We start from the raw sequence: 22,484 nt of genomic DNA, 5'->3' as shown, positions 1-22,484 counted from the left end.
TCTAGAGCTAAAGTTATGACCTGCAAAGGTCCAGGATAAAAGACGCAAACAGACATAAAGTACTTTATTTTCATTTTATTGAAACCGAGTTCCTCAAGGTTGTATCCTCTACCATAAACTGCAATTACAGAAAAAAAGATTTAATTAAATCCCTGAAGGTCTGAAAAACTCATGAACGGCACTGAAAACTGAGTCCAGCATAGAGTCCAGCCACATTCACAGCACTATGTCGATTAGCTAACCAAGGCAGACACCAACACGTCATACCAAGTGAAAAGTTGCCGTCTTTGTTGTGACTTTTATCAAAGCAAAGTCAGTCTTTTGATGTATACATAATTTACCTGAAAGAGACGTTCATGGAATACTTTCCCTTTTCATACGCCCTTTTGAAAAAGTTTGCATTCAGTTTCCCAAGACAACTTGGAGACAATGTAGGAGTAATTTAACAGTATTTTTAAATAAATCTATTGTTAGAATTTCTGTAAAGCTCTACTCGAACTATCATTGAGCAAAACTCCTCCATGACTGGTGAAATGAGAACACGAATAGTTATCTGGACTTTAAATAAAAACACAAACTTCGTATCTGATGCAGGGTGTGGATGAGGTTCATGCACTTTACTGTTCCAGCTCTTAAAACTTTACTCTGATCTATGTGAATCAAGGTCAGATCAGGGTCTGACGGAGCAACTGGATTATTTCCACAAGCGCTAAATTGTGCCACTGAACAAACTGATTAAGTGTCTCCTGCATTTTATTTTCATATTCTGTGACCTTTCCTGCCAGACTTGACAGTGTCTCATGAATGAGCAATTACAACTACATTATTTGAGTGTACTCGTATCAATGCTGTTAAACATTCTTCTCTCTGGGCTGCAGAACACTTTCATCCACAAGAAGCATAACATAAATCTACTATGGGCGAAGGCTGCGGCAAGACGTATATTAATAAATACAATCAACAACTAACCAGAGCACATCTCTGACACAGATGCCGATCAGTGCATTGTGAAAGAGCTCCATCTGGTGTCATATGAGAAAAATCAACCATTAAATTTATTTTGCTGTGGCAATTAAATTGATTTAATATTCATAGTTTTGTTTCTTCCTATCCTGTTTTGCTTTTGATGCAGGCTCATACATTAAAACTCTTAACTGGATGCAGCATTAAGCTTTGTGGCATAAAGGGAAAATGAGCCAAATAATCAAGGTAATAAAACATCACTGCTGGGACACATCAAAGAGCCACATGTGGAAAAAAAGACACTGTTTATTAATGAACTGTCAGTTTTACCACCGCAGGAAAAACATAAAGCCCTGTAATCATCAGTGTATTTGGCAGTTACATTGAATGACATTGTTACATTTCTTCCCATTATTACAAACAGGTTGCAGCCACAAAAACACTGAATCAACCATAAATGAGTCCAATTAGATACAAATGACTTCACTCTGCCGCGTTCTGTATCAAACAACATAAAGAAAATGTCCCATTAAACATAATTCTGAACCTGAATGATTTTCAAACCCTTTCTGAAGACTTCAGCAGTCAATGAAAGAAAAAAATCTACTTAAAACTTTAAAGAAAACGCTGCTACGCGTTTCAACTGTAGGTTCTAAACTGTCATAATCAACACAATTCCTTCATTTTTCATTTCAAGTCTTGAAAGATCTTCCACGTTATTTGGTTCTGCATCTTTAGAACATTTGTGGTGACATTATTTTACAATTCATTTGGTCAACAACTCGTAGTCTACAGTGGAAATGGTGAGCGAGTAAACGCTTACAGCATCACCAATGTCCTGTACAGAAAATACCACGCAGCATTAAACAATACCACAACACTCTGTCAAATTTACTGTCCAAGAAAACCTAATTTAAAGAGTTTACTCCTCGGTCATGTGGTTGAACACAACATCGAAAGGCTGCTCACTGGAGAACGAACTGAAACTGTGTTAATGAAATCCTCCACTGTGTCACCTGCAGCTATGCTTCCAGTGAAAACATCTGAATTTCCTCACGTTTTGTAAACTTTGTAAGCCACAAGCTAAACGTGACTTTTCCAAACCATTAGTGCATCACAGGGAAGGACGTGTGGATTGTCGGATGAGATGCAACCTTTTCGTTTTCCTTTAAAATTCCCCTGAACTTTCTTGGTAAAAGGGAAAATGTTTAATGAAATGAACACAACCCTTCCTGCCCGACAAACACTATTAATTAATAAATTCCTTCCTTTGCTTAACGGACTTTAGTGCAACTCTTAAGCTACTAAAAACTGAATGTCTAAGAAGCTTAAACCACAAAATATTAAAAAAAATTAATTAAAATGAGACTCGTACTAAGCCTTGTTAATTAGCAGCACTACTATGTTTCCATATTGAAACAGATTATAACTATATGACTTCTAGGTTTCTAATAATCTGAGAACTACAGACAAAAACATCAAAAAAAGGGAGAATTAAAAAAAAAAAAAAAAATCAACCAAGTTAACATAACCCAGGAAATAAATATCATTTCAGCTGAACCCGATATGCAACACATTCAAGACCGACACAAAAAACTTCTAAACCTCTAAAGAGTGCAGTCAATTTTTTTTCCAACAAACTTCAAAACTATTTTACCCACAAAATCAGTGCTGTCATATTCTTACCCGCAGTTTACATTAAAAAAAAAAACAAAACAAAACAAAAAAAAACAGAAATCAGTAGATAAAGAAGAAACAAACTGAAATATCTAAATTTGCTTTGATCGTATAAATGGATTTAAACTGGAGTCGATGTGAAAAAACTGCGCTTTGATCACAAACTGTTGAAAATACTAAGATAATATGACATAAAGCCTTACACGACTACAAGACTGTCCCTCAGGACAGAACGTGATTTCCATTAAGTCGTCCCGTAATGGAGCCCTTACATTTGAACCTTTGTAATAACTAGGTGAGCACTTGCCGGTGTATCTATATATAAGTCAACACAATTAAACAAACACAGTAAGGCATAAAACAACCCACAGCTCTACGTTTACACCTCTGCACTAGGTTTTCACTCTCAGCTAATGAGCAAATAATGGAAAACAGCTGCATTGTCTGCTTTGCTTGATGGTCATTGATGTTAAAGGTCCAGTGTGAAGGATTTAACGACATCTAGTGGCGAGATTGCAGATTGCAACCGATTGAATAGCCCTCACTGAGCCCTACATTTGCAATCATGTCGGAGAGCCTATGGTGGCTACGAAACCTGGGAACAACCGAAAGGTGTTCTATAAAGCCAGTGTTTAGTTTGTCCATTCTGGGCTGCTGTACAAACATGGCAGGTCACAAAAACACAATGATTCTTATTTTCAGGTGATTCTCCACCAATGAAAATATACTCAGAAATGTTATATTGCCTTTCTGCCATATTCTGCTAACAGATCCCCCTCGATCTCATACACTGGCCCTTTAAATCAAACTACACTAAATAATTGATGTATTACTGCTTATCAGCCATTTCAAAAGTACAGCTGAATGTAATGTCTGCAGTAGTCATGAACTGTCACCTCGTGTCGTAAACTGCAAAGATAATCAGGGGCCTGTGGCAGCAGCTGAATGTGAGCACAAATGCATCTTCATTACATCATCGCAAGCATGAGCAGCTTCGACAGTTTGGGCTGTGAGAAAAATGATTGTTTCTACATGAAAAGCTTTGGTCAGCAACTCTGACAGAAAAAAAACCCCACATCTTCTTCATCAGCTTTTGGGGGCAGGATGGCACGGACGAAGACTGATCAGTGAGTTTCTAAAAGAGACATCTCCGTTCTGTTAGTATTTGTTTACGGTGTTATTTTCAACGTTAACCAGAAATAACTGCATTCACTGTATGCCCTTTACAGTCTTGGAAACAATGTACACAAAGTGCAAGTACATACTGAATACAAGAAAATATTAATCTGCAATTATAACTTTCCATGATGACACAAAATTCAATGTTTTTTGATAAAAATCCAAACAACGTCTTCATAGCTCGTGTAGATCATTTGCTTCCCCGTCATTCTCACCTGGAGCTGTGAGAGGTGCAGCACAATAAACTGTCCTCTGCTCCTCAGACCCCGCAGTCATTGGTTCTGTCTTGGAGTTTGCGGGTGAGGATGAGGAGGGTGGAGAGGGAGGCGACTGAAATGTGGAAGATCAGCTGCCACAGGTTCCTCAGGCCGAGCAGGTAGAGGTTGCATAGGACGATCACACTCAACAGAGTGAAGGACTTGTGTTTCTTCAGAGATGAGTGGAACAGGTAGAGGTGGCACTGTGGACACAAGAAAGGGAGAAGAGCGTCACGAAGAGCGTGATGTGGGTGGTTTCGGTGTGTAGTGAGCAGGTTTGTGCTGAAAATGTGAACTAAATTTACCTGAAACACGCAGCAGACGAACGCCAGAAGAAACGCCACAACATTCCCCATACCTTCATAATCATCCTGCACACAGAGAAAGGAGTGAAATTAAACAAAGCAGCAAATTATCAGTCGGGTAAAAGTCCACGTAATTCAAAATGTACGACAGTTATTCCAGATTAGAGGTAATTCTCACAAGAGTGGCAATTTAGCAGTTTTTTGCAGACCTCATCATTATTAAACCTCTGCTTTCACAGCAAAATGCTAATGAACAGCAGCCAGTTCAGCCGGCTCAGCATATCTTTAATTAATGTTAGCTTATTCATGACTATTTCTGAATGAAATCTCCAACTTAACATAACAAATGGCTTCGTTATGCAAGTAAGAAGGCAGTAGTATAGCTCTTCTCACAATATTTTTCATGTAATATGAAATACAAGTTATGGCGCATCAACGTGCTGGACTCCTTTTCGGGTGTATTAAAGGTATCTGTGATTGGATTCTGGCACATACCTGGAATGTGTACTCTATGAGATGAACACCACGGATTATGTTCAATGATGCACACATGATATTTAGGACCAGCGAGAGGATGCCTGGCGCCGTCACTGGCTCGAGTCTTACATTCTGACCTGACAATAAACAAAAGAAAGAAGTGGTAAAATTAGTGAAAAACACTAAAACACATTTCCTCATTTCTGCCATACAGACGCAAAATTCACAGTCGTGCTGTCTTCTTTATTGTCATATAACAGTCTCACCCGATCCAGGAGCTTGCTCCATGTGCCCATTTGCAATGCCGTTGGTGAGCTCCACTTCATCAAAGTGAATGACTTGTGGTGGGTGGATCCTCAGATCCTCCTGGACCTCCGCCAATGTCACCTCCAGGGCCGGACCACCGCTCTGGTTGTACTGCTGCTTCAGCTTCTGAATTTTGCTGTCTGTCAGTAGAAAATCAGGTTAAATGTGTGCATTTGGTTTCAGTTCACAGCATCAAAACAAATGAGCTTTGCCATTGGACACATCATTTTTCAATTCAAAGCAAAACTCCCTCCAGAAAAAAACCCCAACAGCTAGATGACAAAATTTCTCTTCCTACTCACCAAATTCCAAAAATGGATACGGCCTGTTTGCCAAGGCGACAACAGAGCTATTGAAGCCTGCCGTGAACTCCCAGCGCAGATCTTCCAGGAAGCAGAAGGCTTTAGCAACGGGGAGGCTGCCGTGGCACACGGTCATGTAGGATACACCCTCAGACGAGACGAAGCTGAACAGGTGAGAGGAGAAAAAGGTGTTTAGTAAACAAACAGCCTGACGCAGTGTGACACGGATGCCCCTGTGAGCAAATGGACAGTGTTATTTTTGCAGCTCCAGAGAGCGTAACTGAGACCGTCTGCTTTGGTTCCTGAATCCTTACAATATGTTGAGCTCCTGGCCCTTGACCGTCCCTCTGTCGGGGAAACGGGCCAGTGCCTTGCTGATGGTCCTGAGCTGCTGCTTCCTCTCCTGGAGCTCTCGGTTGTGTTCAAAGTCTGTGGAGGCTGAGAGGGGGAGTCCATCCCTGACCCGGACCACAAAGGCAAACAGGATCAGAGACATGATCCACGGGGTCCATGAAGAACGCACTGCCTACAGGGGGGCCAAGAGGAAGATCAGATCATCAGTATGACTGTGTTAGGCTGCAACTACATCATTTTCTCAAATAATCGATTAATTTTGGTCTATAAAAATGCCGGAAAATAGTCAAAAATGCTCCTCACAAGCCCCTCAAACACAACCTGACATGTCTTGTGTTGTTTTGTACAACTAACAGTGATAATTCTGTTCATTATGTCAAAAAAACAACAAAAAAAACAACAAAAACAAAAACAAAAACAAAGAGAAGCAGCAAATATTTACAACTGAGGATTTCCTTTTCAGCTTTTTGTTACCTGACAATGACTTAAAAGATGAATTGATTTTAATTGTTAATTGCTGCAGATTTATTTACTACCTATTGACTTACTTTATGTTCATGTTAAAGGCTCGAGGTCTGTTAAATTGAGTTATTCTATGAGGCATTTCTTACACTTCTGTCTGTATCAGTGAGAGCAACCTCCATATTACAAACATCTATTACTAATGCAGCACAGTCCAGCAGCTCCACAGACTACAGCTCCACTTTCAGCACAAATTGAAATTATACTCTCTCAACTTTAAACAGTTTTGACTACAACTGAACGATAAACTCTTCATGAAGGATTTTAATGCAGAGCTGTTGTTCTTTAGGCCGCATTAGTTTTAGCAGGTGTACATATAGATGACTATATGCCTGTGTATTATTAACTGCGTAGACTTGTACATAGTTGCAGTCTCTTGCTCAATTACGTGCAACTTGGAAAAATGTGTTCAAGTTTGCTGTGTATATTTCTGTACGTGTAGTAACGCCTTACTTCTTACCTCATTATCAGGGGTTTCATGCTGCACCTTGGGTCTTATTTCGCTCCTGTAACGTTGGGTTGACGCTAGCTGACTAACGCTACAGCATCATATCAGATGCGTGTTACGACTGCAATCGCATGCTTTCTACAACCAGCGAGTCATAGAGAAAATGTAAATAACCTGCTATAACATATAAGAGAGCAGTTACATTAAAATTAGCCACGGAGCTAACTTGCAATGTTCTTCCTGTTGCAGCAAAACCACAACAAATCTTCTACGGAAAGGCGGGAGGGACACAAATGCTACTACAGCCGGAGTTAACCATCCTCTTCCCTAAAAAGTGAAGTTAACGCTTCCTTACTGTCGGCGTCAGTGACTAGCTAATTGCCTGGCTAGCTACTGCACAAAGGTTAGTTTTGTCCACTTCATTTTTGGATGACCTGTCTTCTCATTTTCATCGTTACGTGAAAATGTGGAAAGTAATTGTGCCTGAGAGAGATTTAACGAGAACAAGCTAACTTTAGCTGACCACTAGCTAGCTGCTAGCTCAACCATTTTGCAAACGTTTATGTAAACGCAGCTGTTGTTAGCGGTGTAGCTAGGCCATGCGTGTATGTTGTGTTATTGCCCTGGACGTGGTTTGTCTGGCAGTTGTTTGGTTTCAGACAAAACCGGCAACGCTTGAGCAAAATGTGTACCGTATTGACGGCCAGCAAACGTGAAATGTCGTGAATGTGGACATACGTGGGGTAACCTCAGATAATAGTTACTGTTAAGAGACTCTGTGATGATCAGTTCCTGGTTGTGATGACAAAGATGTTATTTGTGGTCCGTCACGTCTGTATTTTGATTGCGTTTAAATAATTTATCAGGCTCATTAGCTGCTGTGATCCTCATGACGTGCAGGGCATGTAGCTCATATCGTTACCTCTAATTTATTCTACTAAATGGGCTTGAAAATACTCCATACTTTCGAGACAGCCGATTATTGCTGTCTATATATAGATTTACAATCTGACGGTCCTTCAAAGACAGTCAGAGGTTTGAAACATGATATTGGCTATGAATGTATGCATTCCTGTCAGCAGTGGGAGGTGAAACGAAGGGTCGCACAGACTGCTGTATAGACTAGAATATGGTGGATTAGAATAATAGTAATAACATTATGACAGTTTGCATTCATCTGATTTGTGAATGCAGTACAATTCATCTGCATTGTAGATTATTTTACATTAGTTGTGAATAAGTGTGCACGTTGCTTAAGTTGTAAAAATGTCTTCCTCATATGCATGACTGTACTTGAGAGCTTGCCCTTTCATGCTGCACTACAATTGCTTGATCAGTGTGTTAATAGAGTGGAGCCTTATCTCCTTCCTTTGGTTCACTGCTATCAGTCGCCTGAAATTAGGGCTGGGAGAGTAATGCTTGTCCTCTGCTGTCCCCTTTGTTGAACTATTGCCCCCCCACACACACATACACACCATATTAGGTGATAGTTGATAGATATCAGCACAGTGACTCAGCAGTTTCTGACTGATATGCGGTTGAAACCATGCAAAATATATTTGATAAACCCAGATGTTACTGACAGATTATCGGAAGCTCTGTTATCTTTGCGTCTTTCACTTTCCTTACTGTCAAAACAGTGTCTGTCAAGGCAGATGTGTTAGTCTAATACATAACTTGTGCACACAAACAGACCAAACTCTGGTTTTTAGTTGTAATTAACAAACATTTCTTGACTTTTTTGTGCAATAGTAGAGGAGTACTGGCATTGAACAAGTCGAGGCAGGGTTTTGGAAACATGGTGCCATGATTTCCTAATCATTTTAATGAAGGGTAAACATTGTGAGGTATGGCACCATCACTGGTGTTTGCTCACACTGTTATTGAGGCTTCCTGCTAACATGAGACAGACATTCAAACAAACAGTCCTCAGACACACCTTGAAGATATATTCCTGCTCATTCCTGCTCTCACTCTGTGCTTGACCAGCAGTAGCAGCAGTTTTTGATGTTTCAGTGTCTGTAATCTGTCACACACTGACATCAAGAGGACAGTGGAAACAGTTAAAAAAGTACTGGCAGGAAGCTGTGCTGTGCTCTGCTTGGATTTACATAGCCGGTCCATTTCCCCATAGACTTCGCTGTCACACTCCCCTCCCATCGTTCTCCCCCCCCTCCCCTCTCTGTCTCTATCCTCCCTCGCTGTCGTTTAGTCGCCACATTGCTTTCCAGCACTCTGCTAAATATACTGTACACTGACAGATGAAAGGGGAACCTGAACGAGGCGCTTGCTTCTTCTTTAAGAGAAGGCAGTCTCGTTATTTTAGCCTGCTTAGCTTTTTCGTACTCTTTCTGCATTTTAGGTCACCCGGACTTTGATCACAATGGGGGTGAAAGACTGCCCTCAGTGTTACTTTGATGTGGAGCTCAACCGGGAGCCAGGTAAGAGAATTTAAAATCAGTTTAGCGGTATGAGAATTGGTTGGATGTGTAAACAGCTCACTTTCATAGTCGAGTACTTTGAACTGACATCATTAATAAAGATTTTTCGCTGTGTGTGTGTATGTAGTTTGTTTTTGTAGCTTCGCAGCCTTTGATTGATATTTATTCGGTTGCACAGAGTGAGCGTGGATCACCCAGTGGTGCACTGGTTCTGTGTTAGGGACTGTCTGTACTGAATGGTTGTATTGAAATCAAGCCCTGAGAAGCTGTTAGCATTGTGTACTTTTCAAGCAGGAACTTTGTACAGATGATGTGAATGTGCAGACAAGTTTAGTGGCCTTGGGTTAAATACATGTATTTGACTCATATTTGGACACGGAGGTACAAAACAAAGCCTCTTTCATGCTCATAAGAATAGTGTCAGACTTGCTTCTAGCTCTGGAAAAGTTTCTACAATGCCTGAGCTTCACCACAGGCTTTTTCTGAGTGTTGGAATCCAATTAAATGTGTGAATTGTAGTAACATTCAGGCTACTTGTAACTCTTAATTGCATCCTTGGCCTGTTAATTATTGTCGATGCCTCATATCGTTAAACATTTCTAGTTTTTAGCAGCTTCAATATGACTTTCTAATATTTTTCTCTTTTGTGTTTCATAGTTGGGCGCATAGTCTTTCAACTTTTTTCGGATATTTGTCCCAAGACATGCAAAAACTTTCTCTCTTTGTGCACTGGTGAGTAATGTTCAGTCACATTTCTCTCTATACCCTGCCTGCTTTTTATTTCATTGTATGAGAAAACCTGTTTGAGAGCATAGCATGAAACTGGTCTGTTTGCTCTCTCAGATGTACAATTGACAAGTGCAAAATATAGTATTGTTGTACTCATTTCCAAAATGTGAAAACAGTTGTCAAGCAGAGACACTGGGGATTTACTGGTGGCTCAAGTCGACAGGTCACCTGCCACACAGTGATGATTTTTAGGTTTAAATCATGTCTGTTCCTTGTGGCATTTCACGTCAGATTCTTTCTAATCTTTCCTGTCTCGACCTTACAAACGATCATGATGAGTAGCTAAAAAAATAAGAATATTGCACTCCACACCCCTTATTTTTCATTTGATACCTTGAGAAATAGGAGCTGTGGCTACGGTGTAAATTCTCAAGTGACAGATGGAGTAAAGGGGTCCTGCTCTGTCTCGCTAGAAATGTCATCCCACTGTGTAGAACACTCTGTACTGGAGTAGTGGTGGTCTGCTGAGAGATGGCCATTAATCTGCAAACAGACTGCAGATCGATCCTCCCTCTCATTTTTCACCTGGCCAACAGGAATGTGATGCTGCCAAGGGCAGACATGGGAGATGGTCAGTATGTCCGGGAAAGGGAACAGACTGACCAGACTAACCATAAGACCGTAACATACACCATTCAGCTGGGCAGTTTGCTGTGGTTTTTCAAAGTGTCTAATGTGTCCTTTTCGGAGGGGATCGGCTCACACCATTAGATACCAGACCCTTGGAACAATGCTGAGGCCAGTGAAGCAGAATGCTAGAAGATTAGCAACCTAAGCTGCCCATTTGAACAGCCAGCCCTCTGTCCTCTGAAAGCACCCTTAAACACATCAGCGAATGAAATCTCTGCCTCCACGTCTCCTTTCACCCCAGGGGAAAGGAAATCCTGGAGGGTAATAGCTTTGGGCCAATATTCTGTCCCCTGCCAGTATCACCCCAGTGGAAGATTTCTTAATGAATTCTGCCGTCCTGTGTAAGGGTATTAACAACGGGATGCCTGAACAAAGGCATCTCGTTTATTGAAACCCCTGTTCCCCCAACTGTGGTTTCATTCCCTCATGTAGACTAAACTCCATGTGGCAACGTTCAAGACTAACATTTCTTGGCACCTCAAGCCCTCTGGTGTACGCACTGAAAGCGCTGCACGCAGTAGAAGGTCTGTCGAATGTTTTGTGTTTGACAAGAGCTCCGTTAACATACATGTCATTACAGGCGAAAGGGGAACTGGCAAAATCACAGGGAAAAAGCTGTGCTACAAAGGCTCCACATTTCACAGAGTTGTTAAGAACTTTATGATCCAGGGAGGCGACTTCACAGAAGGTAATAATATCTTAATGTATAATCTTGTTCGCTTTAAAGTGTGTGTTTAGTCAAATTGACTGAATTTAGTCAGACAGCCTACTACTCCACCTTTTTCCCCCAACTGCTGGCTCCATTTTTATATAAAACCCACTGACAATGAGTGAAAGACTGCTTCTGTGAAAGGGAAGGAAATTCACTTAAATAATGACGATTAGCATGTTTTCACAGCTAATATTTACAACAAAAACCAACATGGAAAATGTTTTGTGTGATTGAATGTAAAGAAGTTGGGTCTCAATCATTTTCCTTTTAATCTCAACAGGAAATGGAAGAGGAGGAGAGTCCATATACGGTGGCTACTTTGAAGGTAATGGCAATGTCAAATGATCTAATCAGCAGTCCCTAAATGTTTATCTGAGCACTCATGAGACTTAGCCACCTTTGCATGAGCATAATGTTGCATGTGCCTATTGTGGTAATAATGGATTTCCTGTGAATTTTCCTACATATGGCTCAGTTGACCTTCACTTTTCCATTGTATAGTGCTGTCTCTATTTAGTAACAGTTGTAGGCTTTATCAAATCAGCATGGAGAGTAGGCATTCTCTTTATTGAAAGCTACAATCTTCCTGCCTAAAATTTTCAACATATTCTTTTATTTATAGAGTGGTCTTTTGCAAAATGAGAAGGTAAGAGATGTACACAGCTCAGTAACACCATGTCAACATTGTCCCCACCACCTTCCTCTCTCAGTTAAACCAGTGCAAATGTTTGCAATGGTGCAAGTGCAAATTTGTGCTGAAGGGATGTTAAAGGATTTTCTATGCAGGCAGCCTCCCTGTTAGACCCACCCAAAGCCTCGGGGCTGCTCACATTACTAATGTTCCATATGTAGTATTTATAGCCATATGACTGCCATGATATGTAGTCAGATGCCGACTGCACGTTTGTCTGCTCAATAGGAAGACTCATAGATCACCACAGTGGCAATAATCAGCCTCGCAACAAGCATGTAGTGTTTGTAGATGAAGTAAAGACGTAGGCATTGGGAAGCGTTTATACTGTTTGTGTTTTCAAAATTACTTTTATGTTTCAGTATGCAAGTTGCTTGATGATATTTATGACTGTTCAGCATGACTTTCATTCTAGGTGTAGTCAAATAACTATTCAGATATAGCCTGGGACGTCTGCTGTCTTAATATTTGAAGGATAATTTGAGTTTCTTTTCATATTTTACTCAATTTCCACTGTGGACCAATTCTCCAAAGCATTCCACAAGTTTGCTTTACGCTCATTTAGTATTTATAGTGAATTAAAAATCATCTGCCGGAGACTTTACGACCAGTCTCAAAAATCTATTGGGCCCTCTTTGAATCCACCATCACAGAGACTTTTCTAAATGATCCCTGCTCAAAAATGCTCCATGATGTTAATGTAACCTTGATTAGAAGAAAGGCATGAATCATTGATATTGAGTAAGTTTAAGTGAATGGAAATCAATATGTTGTTCCGTGCAGCACGGTGAGAGTGATAGTTAATATTTTAAATCGAACAAAGCCAGTTTGGCACTTCAGAAAAGGACGAGAAGTCACAAAGAAAACCTTCACGAAGCAGGACTTTTATGGAAGGACTGGTTGGTGAGGCAGTGCTTAGGTCTGATGGATTAAAAAAATTCTCCCTTTTGTCCTGTTCTTCCCTGAATATTTCCGTTCTCGCGTATCAGAGAACGTGCTGTGAGACTTCCACCCCTCTTTCTCTGCTCCCAACAGATGAGAACTTCCTTCTCAAACACGACAGAGCCTTCCTGCTGTCGATGGCCAATCGTGGGAAGGACACCAACGGCTCACAGTTCTTCATGTGAGTAACCTTAAGTAAATCACATCCCTGTGCACCTTTTAATAACTCTACTTGCATTATTTGATTTTTTGAATGCTTTTTGCTTTCTGTCCCTTTCTCTGTTTTGAAACTGTAGAGTAGAATTTGTCATTGAGTGTGAACGTCAACAATCCCCTCTCTGTGTGCAGTTAGATGTCAAAGTGCAGAGAAACATGGATTCGTTCTTTTTTTACCTACAAATGTGTTACATTTTTTCTCTTGCCATTTTTTGTGTAAAATTTACAGAAACTCTAGCATCCTGCTCTTCCAAGGTAATGTGTCTCCAAGGCTGTGTTTCTCTCTCTTCTCCTGACTGTATTTATCATTCAGTAGTTTGTATTTGCAAGTATTCTGCAGAGTACAGTGTTTATTTTGGATGTGTTTTAACGATATTCACATGTGGCTTGAGGTTATTTGGCTTTGTAGACTTCCTCTATCAGGAAAAACGGGTTGTTGCCACAAAGTTAGACATGTCCCACATGAATAAAAACTCTTGATCCGTAGAGGTGGAAATCCAACAGTCTGTCTTTCTTTGGATGTTCCAAATTGATCGCCCACACTTTTCATTGCCTGTTGGTGGCTGTTTTTAATTCAACGGCCAAAACTTACAAGTGTTTTCTAAATTGATTTGCATTCAGATATCATTAATCAAATGGTGGCCTTTCAAATTCTGTAACTTTTCTCGGTTTTGACGTTTTTCCCGTGGTACAGTAGCATCCGCGCTTTGTCGAAGTTGCCTGTTAGTTCTCATTCTTTTCCTTCTCTTTCTACTTTTCTCATGACTCGTCCACTGTCGTTGGTCGACCTTCCTCGGCTTCTTTGCTGGATTTTCCGCAAACAGCACAACCAAGACGGCCCCTCATCTCGACGGGTAAAATCTCATCATTATATTCAAGTCGTTACTATTTAAGAAACAATCAAGGTACTAGTTTACTAGTTTAATGATCCAAAACTTGGCTAACTTGCTTCATTATGACTGTATGGATGTAGTTTGATCATATCTGATTGTCAGCTGTTGGCAGGTTGGGATTGAAATGATGCTAAAACCTGATCGATGCATGAAAGTACATAACATCACCTTTTTTTCCAACTTAGCACCACCCACCTCAAACTAGTCAGAGGAGCACAGAGGGAAAAAAGAAACACAGAAATATGAAATAACCAAAACTGAAGGAAATAGTGTGTTTTTTTGTGGGATACCTTCACTCATATCAAGAATCTGATTGAGAAAAATACATTTTCAGGGCCTTTGAAGACGGTACGATCAAATCATAGTCAGGCCGCTGTTTGGTAACCGGCATCAATCTTGTCTCCTTCTGCGCAGAGTCCACGTCGTCTTTGGTCTCGTCATCTCGGGCTTTGAAGTGATAAAGAAGATCGAGGGGCTGAAGACAGATTCAGCCAGCAGGCCCTACGCCGATGTCAGAGTGATGGACTGCGGACAACTTATCACCAAGTCCGCTAATGATGGTAAGTTCAGAGGCTGATCTGCTTTTTCTTGGAAGGTTACAGATATTTTCAGCAGCTCTTTTGGTTTGTCAGCCCACATCCTAGGAGGCTGAAATTTGCCATGGAGGTAAAATGGGGGGGCGGCAGTGGGAGTGGCCTGTCACAAAAAGGTGCATTAGGAGCCAAAGGAGCTTTTTTTGCTTACTCATGAACCAGTTGTCGTAGACATTTGTGGAAGGCATCACTGGACTTTCCAGACTTCCTCTTGTTGACCTCCCACAGTTGAGCCTCTTACCTGGAGCTTTGTCTGCTAAATCAATTATACACCAATTCACACACATGATGTCTTACTGGAGAAAGAAGCACCTTTCTTTCTCTGACCAAGATGAGAAAATATGAAAGCTTAAAATCCATTTACGATGCGTCTGGAGGACAGTAACATTTTGTAGCTGTGATCAGGACTCTGTCTCTCGTTCCATTGGTCCACAAAGCTCTGCACACCCTACATCAACCTCAACTCTCTGTCTTTGAGGCTGAAATTTGCCTAGGAGGTCAAGTGTTTGTGAGGTTTTGTGTGTGTGAATGCATTAACGTGTGGATGCATGCGCACATGTGGTCGCAGCTACTGTGAGTTCATGCTTGTTTTATTGTCAACAAACCTGATGAAATGGCCAAAAGCAGACTTGTCTAACCCATCTGTGGCACTCACAGAAATCATATTTTGTGGACAACAGTGTAGCTCTATGCTGCAGAGGAGGAATAAACTATATGAGGCTTTGGAGGCACATGTAATACTTTTTTGTAGGATTTGCTCAAGAAAACTGTAGAATATCATCAGACTTTTGACCTGCTGCTGTATTAAAACCCCTCCAGCTTGAATCTTTGTACATTTAACATATAGTTTAATGTTAGGTGTGTATGGCAGCTGGTGTTGCTTCCTCTTGAAAAGCTTAATAAATGTTATCCGTTGTTTTTAAGGGGTCTTATGCCATTTGTATTCTCTCTTTTGTTTTTGTCTCCTGTGGGGAATAACGTGTGCTGCCTGTGATTGTAACTGGGTCATATTTTGTGCTCATTCTGTAAGAGGTTGGCATTTTGATGCCAGCGTTCTCCCCCAGTGGCATTCGTACGGGGCGTGTAACCTGATCTGCTGTTTAATGAGGATCAGCGAGGTGATCTCTGTGGACTCCAGTTGGCATCTGCCCACCTGACTCTGCCAGGCTTGCTTTCATTGCCTCTAACATACTGAGAGGAATCAAACAAAGCCTTTGTTGTTGTTGTAGTGTTACACCACCCTGAAAATGACTCAGGGTATTTTAACTTTCCTTCGAACTGTTGCTGAATATATCAGTGCTGTATTCCTACAAATAAGCATATTTTTAAATTAAATGACACATGCTGTTATGTTTCTCACTTCAGTACTGGAAGGCAAGAGGAAGTGGACTTCACATTCTGCTGACTCGTCCCTCAGTTCCGATGAGTCGTCCTCTCAGTTCTCTTCGGTGGAATCTGAAAGTGAATCTGATGAAAAGCACAAACATCGCAAGCACAAGAGACATGCCAAGAGTAAACGGTCCAAAAAGAAACGGCGAGAATCAAAGAAGGAGAAGAACATCACGTCCTCGAAGAAAAGGTAGATGTTCTTCATGATCACATCTTTACATGCTCATATGATTACTCACGTGTCTCAAATGTTTAATCCAGGCTGATCAGTATATCCAAGTATAAAAAGTACTGACATGACTCATTGTCAGCCTTGAGGCCGAACACACAGGTTGGTTCTTTGCATAACAAAGTATTGTTTTGCATCGTGTCGTCGAAGCTCTCCTGTGGAAAGAGAGATGCCGGAGGGCGAGAATGAAGTGGATGGAGAGAAGGAGCAGAGCGGGAAGAGAGAGAAGCCTGTCGTCCGACCAGAGGAAATCCCGCCGGTGCCGGAGAACCGCTTCCTGTTGCGGCGGGACATGCCATCGCAGGAAGAGAAAGCAGAGATGTCAGTTTTAAGTTGGCCCTCATTTATATGGAGTTTTCTTGGACTACGTCTTGGCTTACATATTAAACAGCGAATACTCATGTAACTACCTTTACTTTGAAATTTGATCTTTTCAGAGTCGAGAAAGAAGAAACGTCTCTTTCAGCTGACCAGAAACCAGCTGTCTCTAAGTCTGGACGGAAGATCAAAGGCAGAGGAACGATGGTACGTTCACCTCAACTAAAATCAGACATTTGACAGATTTGGTGTTTATGTATTAATTGTCGTTGTCCGCTTGTAGTTTTACCTGATCCACTTTGACCAATTCCAAGGGAAATCATTTGCAAGTGGACAATATAATGTCTACTAACCAGAACTCTACTTGGGTTTTACAAGCTGATCACATAAGTGAACATTTCTGAGTTGCAAGATGATTCACAAGAAAGGAAAGAAGAAAAATATGCTTATACTTTCTTGTAGATTACAAGAAATCATTGCTGTACAGAATTGACTGACATCTATTTCTTTGACCAGAATCGTCAAATTTTGGTTTTCTCCATGCTCATTTCTGCCTGCAGAACCTTTTGCCATTAATATGCATTTTTATGAAAATCACAAGTTGCTCAAGGCAAACAGTCTTTCAGCACGGCCTCCGCGAGCTCTATGAAGAGTTCTGATGTTTTCTTATGAATGTACTTTGAAGTATCAGTGCATTTTAACTTTGTTGCAGAGATATCACACCCCCACAAGGTCTAAATCGCGCTCTACCTCTGTCGAGGAGTGTGGCAGCAGCGAAACTCCGCCACATTGGAAAGAAGAGATGAAGAGAACCAAAGTTTATCAGCCACCGAGCATCGAGCGATGGAGCAAAGGAGACAAGTATGTCTTCATACTGTACTCTGTAACTTAGAATATCAGATTTGCTCTTTGTTTTTTCTTGCTTCATGCATCTTTTGACTTAACAGATTGAATGACCATTCCTCAAGCAGATGGGACGACAGCAGCGACTCTGCGTGGTCGCGGTCTGCAGAACACTCCTCAGACCGAAGCTCTAAGAGATCCAGTCTGCGCCGCCAACAGAAGAAAGAGAAGAAGAAAGCCAAACACAAGAAGAAGGCCAAAAAACGGAAGCACAGCAAGAAGAAGAGCTCGAAGACCAAGCCTCAAGAGTCTCACCGGTCGGAGGGTGAAAGGTCGGTGTCTTCAGAAAGAAAGTCCAGGAGATCCCGCTCTCCCTCCCGCTCCTCTTCGAATCACCATCATTCGTCAGCTCGGAGGAGACGGCGGTCCTCGCTGTCTTTCAGAGACTCGCGGTCCTACTCTAGATCTTACACGTCCAGTCATTCCAGATCTAGAGGGAGGTCCAGGTCTTATTCGAGGTCCAGAAGCCTATCTAGGTCTAGAAGTCGGTCTTTGTCTAGATCCAGATCTCAGTCCTATTCTAGATCCAGGTCGAGATCAAGATCCAGATACAGATCTAGGTCTCCATCCAAAAAGAGGAGTTCATCCAGATCCCCAAGAAAGAGGAAAGCCAGTAAGCCCAAACTGGACGCCATGATCCATATGCCTGACAAGCTTCCAGACAGCAAAGTCCTGCCTGTCCCCAGACTCCCCACTGTCCCAGCTCCTGAAAATGTCCCTGTGATCCCGCTGAGCGACAGTCCTCCACCCTCACGCTGGAAACCTGGTCAGAAGCCCTGGAAGCCCTCCTACATCCATATTCAGGAAATTAAAGCTAAAGTAGCTCCCAGTAACATTTCCTCCTCCGGACAAGCTGCTGATAGCGTCACTGAAAAAGCTCAGACTTCAGTGACACCCAAGTGTCTGCCGGGTGAGTCTGGAGGTGACAAAGTACACAAACCTGTCCGGCGCTCACACAGCAGGTCCTCCAGAAGCAAGTCCTACAGCCGTTCATACAGTCGCTCGAGGAGCAGAAGTTACAGTAGGTCCAGGTCCAGATCCCCTTATCGGTATAACAGCAGGTCATCCTCCTACAGCAGATCAGACTCTGAAAACTCCCAGAAAACATCTCACAAAAAGAAGAATTCACTAGACAAGGAGTGGAAGGCGTATTACAGCTCTCTGAGGAGAGTAAAAAATTTAGATAAGTACATTTCACTCCCTGCTAGTCAAGATCCTCAGTCTGAATCAGAGAGCAAGGCTGGCTGTGATCATAGCCCTGACATCAGTGTCTCGAAGAAAAGTGGCTCTGTGGAGAAAAAAGAGAGAGGCAGCTCACAGGATCAAGAGACGAAGCATCACAGCTCAGTGCCGGTGGAGAGCTTTAACAGCAGGTCTGAATGGGATAGTGACAGCGATAAAGTGAGCCAAAGCAACACTGCCGCCCTGTCAAAACAGCAGAAACAAGCAGTTCAGTCCAGTGAAGCTGTTCACAAGAAGTTGCCTGCTCTCACCGCATGGAATTCAGAAAGTGACTCTGAAAATATAACTGGCAAGACTTTGGCCATATCTGAAAAAGAGGAAGGGGAGGCCAGTTCAGAATCAGACTATGAGACTTCTAGGAAGACGTCTGAGGCGGAGGTCGCTGTGGTGCAGAAGACCGCAGCCGCCACCGCCACCGCCGCTTCTGATCAGTTGGAGAAAACTCCTGAGAAACCCGCAGAGCCTGAGAAGCACAAGAGCAAGAAGAAGGCCAAACGTAAGCACAAGCACAAGAGAAGAAGTGAGAACAAAAGCAGCTCCCATCACAGTAAGGACAAAGGAAAGCGATCCAAGAGGAAACATCAGAAGCTCAAAGAGACTTTTCACTGGCAGCCACCTTTAGAGTTTGGAGAGGAGGAGGATGAAGATGAATCAAAACGAGAGAAGCAAAGTCCTGGCGTCATCGTCAAAGAAAGACCTGCCGTGGACACCATGAATGCAAAGGAGCAACATTTAACCTCTTTAAACAAGAATCCTTCTAGAGAAGAAGACAGAGGTCAACAGAGAGCAAAACACCCTGAACCTCATCTTCAGTCATCCAGCAGGAACGGTGCTAATTTACCCAGCATCAAAGAGCAGGAGTCGTTCGATGATATGGACATTTGTACCCCTGAGCATGATGCTGAAATTTTAGAACCTCCACTTACACAGGACTCTCACAACGCCCCTGAAGTAACCCTAAAATCTACCTCAAAGTCTTCAGATATGGCAAGTAAAGATAGAGCTTTGCCTCATGGCAAAGAGCAGCCATCTGTTACATCCACAACAACCGCTGCTGGACTGCAAGATGAAGCAGCCACCGGCAACCCTCCTGGCACTGCCATCAATTTCAAATGGAGGCCTCTGAAAGGAATGTCAGCTGTACAGAATGTGAACGTGCCCCCCGTCGCCACAAAAAACCTCCAGCTACAAGAGAACCAGTCCTCCAACACGCAGGGAGTACGAATGGAGATAAAAAGCAAAAGCCGGGTCCGACCGGGATCTCTGTTCGACGAGGTTCGCAAGACCGCCCGGCTCAACCAGAGGCCGAGGAACCAGGAGAGCTCCAGCGAGGAAAGGTCCCCGTCGGTGGCAAAGACGAGGGGAACATCCCGTGCACGGTCCCAGAAGAAGTCCAGATCCGTATCTAGGAAGTCTCGCTCCGTCTCCAGCCACCGGTCCCGCTCCAGAGGCTGGTCCCACTCCTACAGCAGGTCCAGGAGTCGATCCCGCAGCTCCAGCTCCTCCTCCAGGTAAAACAACAAGCAACGCTGATTAAATGACGAGCACAAGGGCACCATCGGTAAATCTTTAGAAGTGCTGGAGGCGCTACTATTGACGTAGATCAAGATTGTTGCGAAGCGATAGACTTGATGGATGCGAGGCATTTATTCCAGCTCAGGTAAGATGTGATTTATAGCATGATGTGATTCTGTTAGGAGCCGCAGCAGGAGTCGACGGAGGAGGAGGCGTGGAAGAGGACGGTCACGCTCTCGAAGCAGCACGGATCGAAGTTACAGGAGTCACAGGTACAACCTGAAACACCGACTTCATGATCTGCTGTGGCACCTAGTGGGGAAACCTAGTGTGGGAGTGTTTTCAGTTAAAAGCATTTTATACGTCAGCCATGTTTGACTTAGAAACAGTTTCGGCCATGTTAAAAAATGCTTTCACTATATACACAACCTTCCAAAGACTTTCCATTGTACTCTTCCTCTGTGTATTTTAACATCATTAATCTTTCAAACCTGTGCGTCTTTTCTCCCTCCCATCAGTCGGACGTACAGCAGAAGTCATTCCAGAAGTCGCTCCTATGACCGCCGCCGGAGATCCAGGTCTGATAACACCGTATTCAGATTAAAACACCACAATCCAGTTTGATCTGTTACAGAAAAATTAGGAATCAGATGTGGATTTCTGCATTATTAACTGAGAGTTTGAAAGATTATTTTTACACCTGCCAGTTTTCTTAAACTAATGTGAAGTTTGGAGCAATATAGCACTTGTGATGGCATATAGTCTGAGTCCTCTCATTATGAAAAACCCCGGCTGAGTGAGTAAGACTGCAGCGTTACCAATCGATCTTTGTCACATCTGTGCTCACAGACAGACAGATTATTCTTCTGAACATGACACCATGTAGATAACTGCAGTGCATCTGTGATAAAATCAGTGATGCCAGGACTTGGCTTTTCCTCCCATTATCAGTCTTTACCGAGCAAATCTGTGTGAATCACTATTCTGGAGATATTCCCTAAAACAACATCTCTGTTAACGCAGGTCAGACTCGTACGACAGCTATTCCAGTCGAAGTCGGAGTGTGAGCAGGAGACGAGGTCGCCGACGAAGTGACAGCTACAGGAGCTCAGACCGCCACTCACGGTAAGAGACTCAATCAACATGGTGGCAGGTCTCACTTCAACCTCCGAACCTTTTGTCTTTTGCGTCCTGTGGCTCGGTGTTGGATTGAGCTTTAACACCGACACGTGCTCATCATGCAGCCTCAGCATACGTATCTGATTCGTCCCTGAAAGGTCCAAATATTTGCCCGCCATCTCTTGTCTCCCGCAGGTCGTACCGCTCCTCCAGTCGCAGTTCTTCCAGGCGCAGAAGTCACAGCCGCAGCAGTCGTTACAGTTGAGCTGTCAAGTCTGCCGAGAGGGAACAAAACCACAAAGTCTGCACACTGAATCACACGACGGCATTGGCTGTTATCATCTCAGATCAGAAGCTGATGCTCAAAGAGGAAAGTCTTCATCTTACTGCTGCTAGTTTGACGCTGTGCTGAACGTCCCTCCGACATAAGCTGACATTACATAACATTGTCATTGAATGCACATAAATAAACCATGTCACGAGCTTATACACAGTCACAGCTGAGGACATCTGGGCTGAGTCGCGTCAACATGGCCACTCGAGCAGCCTAGAGGTATAAAAACCATCTATGATAAATAACATCAGAAATAAGCTGTATATATTTTATATTATTGTATATTTATGTACTCCTTTTCTACGTGTTTTTATACACTGAAATGTACAGTCATACATACTGTTGAGTGTCTGATCCTCTCAGTTCTGATGCCTTAAGTTCAGGATCAGCAAACCGGGATTGTTCAATGGAAAAAAAAACCTTTTGTCTCTGTGGTTTATTACGGTATCTTGAATGTTAAAAACGGTTGTCAAAGTGTAGTATTTGATTTTACTCGAGCAGTTATGAATGTTTAATAAATACTACAGAATCTTCAGCCTTTGTTTGTTTGTTTTTGCGCCTCGCGTACATTAGATGATCAGGCAGAAATGTTTACCCTCAAATGGATTTGGAGAATTTGTAGCTTTGCAATGGCGCCATCTACCTTTCAGTTCACTGCAGTGTGTCTTTAAGTGTGAGATCAATCCAATGAGCTGCACAATAATGTCAGTCCTGGTAGATACAGGCCTGAGTGTGTGT

General features: G+C 42.4%; 2 protein-coding genes across 6 annotated transcripts; one reads left to right on the top strand and one right to left on the bottom strand.

Moving 5' to 3' along the window:
* Window positions 1–1,255: 1,255 nt before the first annotated feature.
* Window positions 1,256–7,057, bottom strand: sec22c (SEC22 homolog C, vesicle trafficking protein). The gene is made up of 7 exons (XM_076761822.1): window positions 6,803–7,057; window positions 5,781–5,992; window positions 5,467–5,630; window positions 5,125–5,304; window positions 4,877–4,995; window positions 4,382–4,447; window positions 1,256–4,279 (listed from the first exon to the last, which is right to left on the bottom strand). The coding sequence occupies exons 2-7, from the start codon at window positions 5,960–5,962 to the stop codon at window positions 4,079–4,081; spliced, it is 912 nt and encodes a 303-aa protein (XP_076617937.1). The 5' UTR covers window positions 5,963–5,992; window positions 6,803–7,057; the 3' UTR covers window positions 1,256–4,078.
* A 3-nt stretch (window positions 7,058–7,060) lies between these two features.
* On the top strand, window positions 7,061–22,281 carry nktr (natural killer cell triggering receptor). 5 transcript variants are annotated; one of them, XM_076761818.1, is made up of 17 exons: window positions 7,061–7,193; window positions 9,153–9,231; window positions 9,889–9,963; window positions 11,231–11,338; window positions 11,643–11,687; window positions 13,089–13,176; window positions 14,036–14,065; window positions 14,519–14,664; window positions 16,063–16,276; window positions 16,466–16,636; window positions 16,753–16,840; window positions 17,346–17,494; window positions 17,605–20,289; window positions 20,476–20,565; window positions 20,812–20,871; window positions 21,317–21,418; window positions 21,608–22,281. In XM_076761818.1, exons 2-17 carry the CDS (start codon window positions 9,174–9,176, stop codon window positions 21,675–21,677), a joined length of 4,179 nt encoding a protein of 1,392 aa, XP_076617933.1. In that variant the 5' UTR covers window positions 7,061–7,193; window positions 9,153–9,173; the 3' UTR covers window positions 21,678–22,281. The 5 variants fall into 5 exon arrangements, with proteins under 5 accessions (XP_076617933.1, XP_076617932.1, XP_076617931.1 ...); XM_076761817.1 differs by having other exon boundaries at window positions 17,602–20,289; XM_076761816.1 differs by having other exon boundaries at window positions 17,581–20,289.
* Window positions 22,282–22,484: the final 203 nt, after the last annotated feature.

The sequence above is a fragment of the Chaetodon auriga genome, chromosome 21 (genome assembly GCF_051107435.1).
Source record: "Chaetodon auriga isolate fChaAug3 chromosome 21, fChaAug3.hap1, whole genome shotgun sequence".
In the NCBI taxonomy this organism is placed as follows: Eukaryota; Metazoa; Chordata; class Actinopteri; order Chaetodontiformes; family Chaetodontidae; genus Chaetodon; species Chaetodon auriga.
Note: the sequence above shows the minus strand (reverse complement) of the source record. Positions and strands in the feature narration are given on the sequence as shown.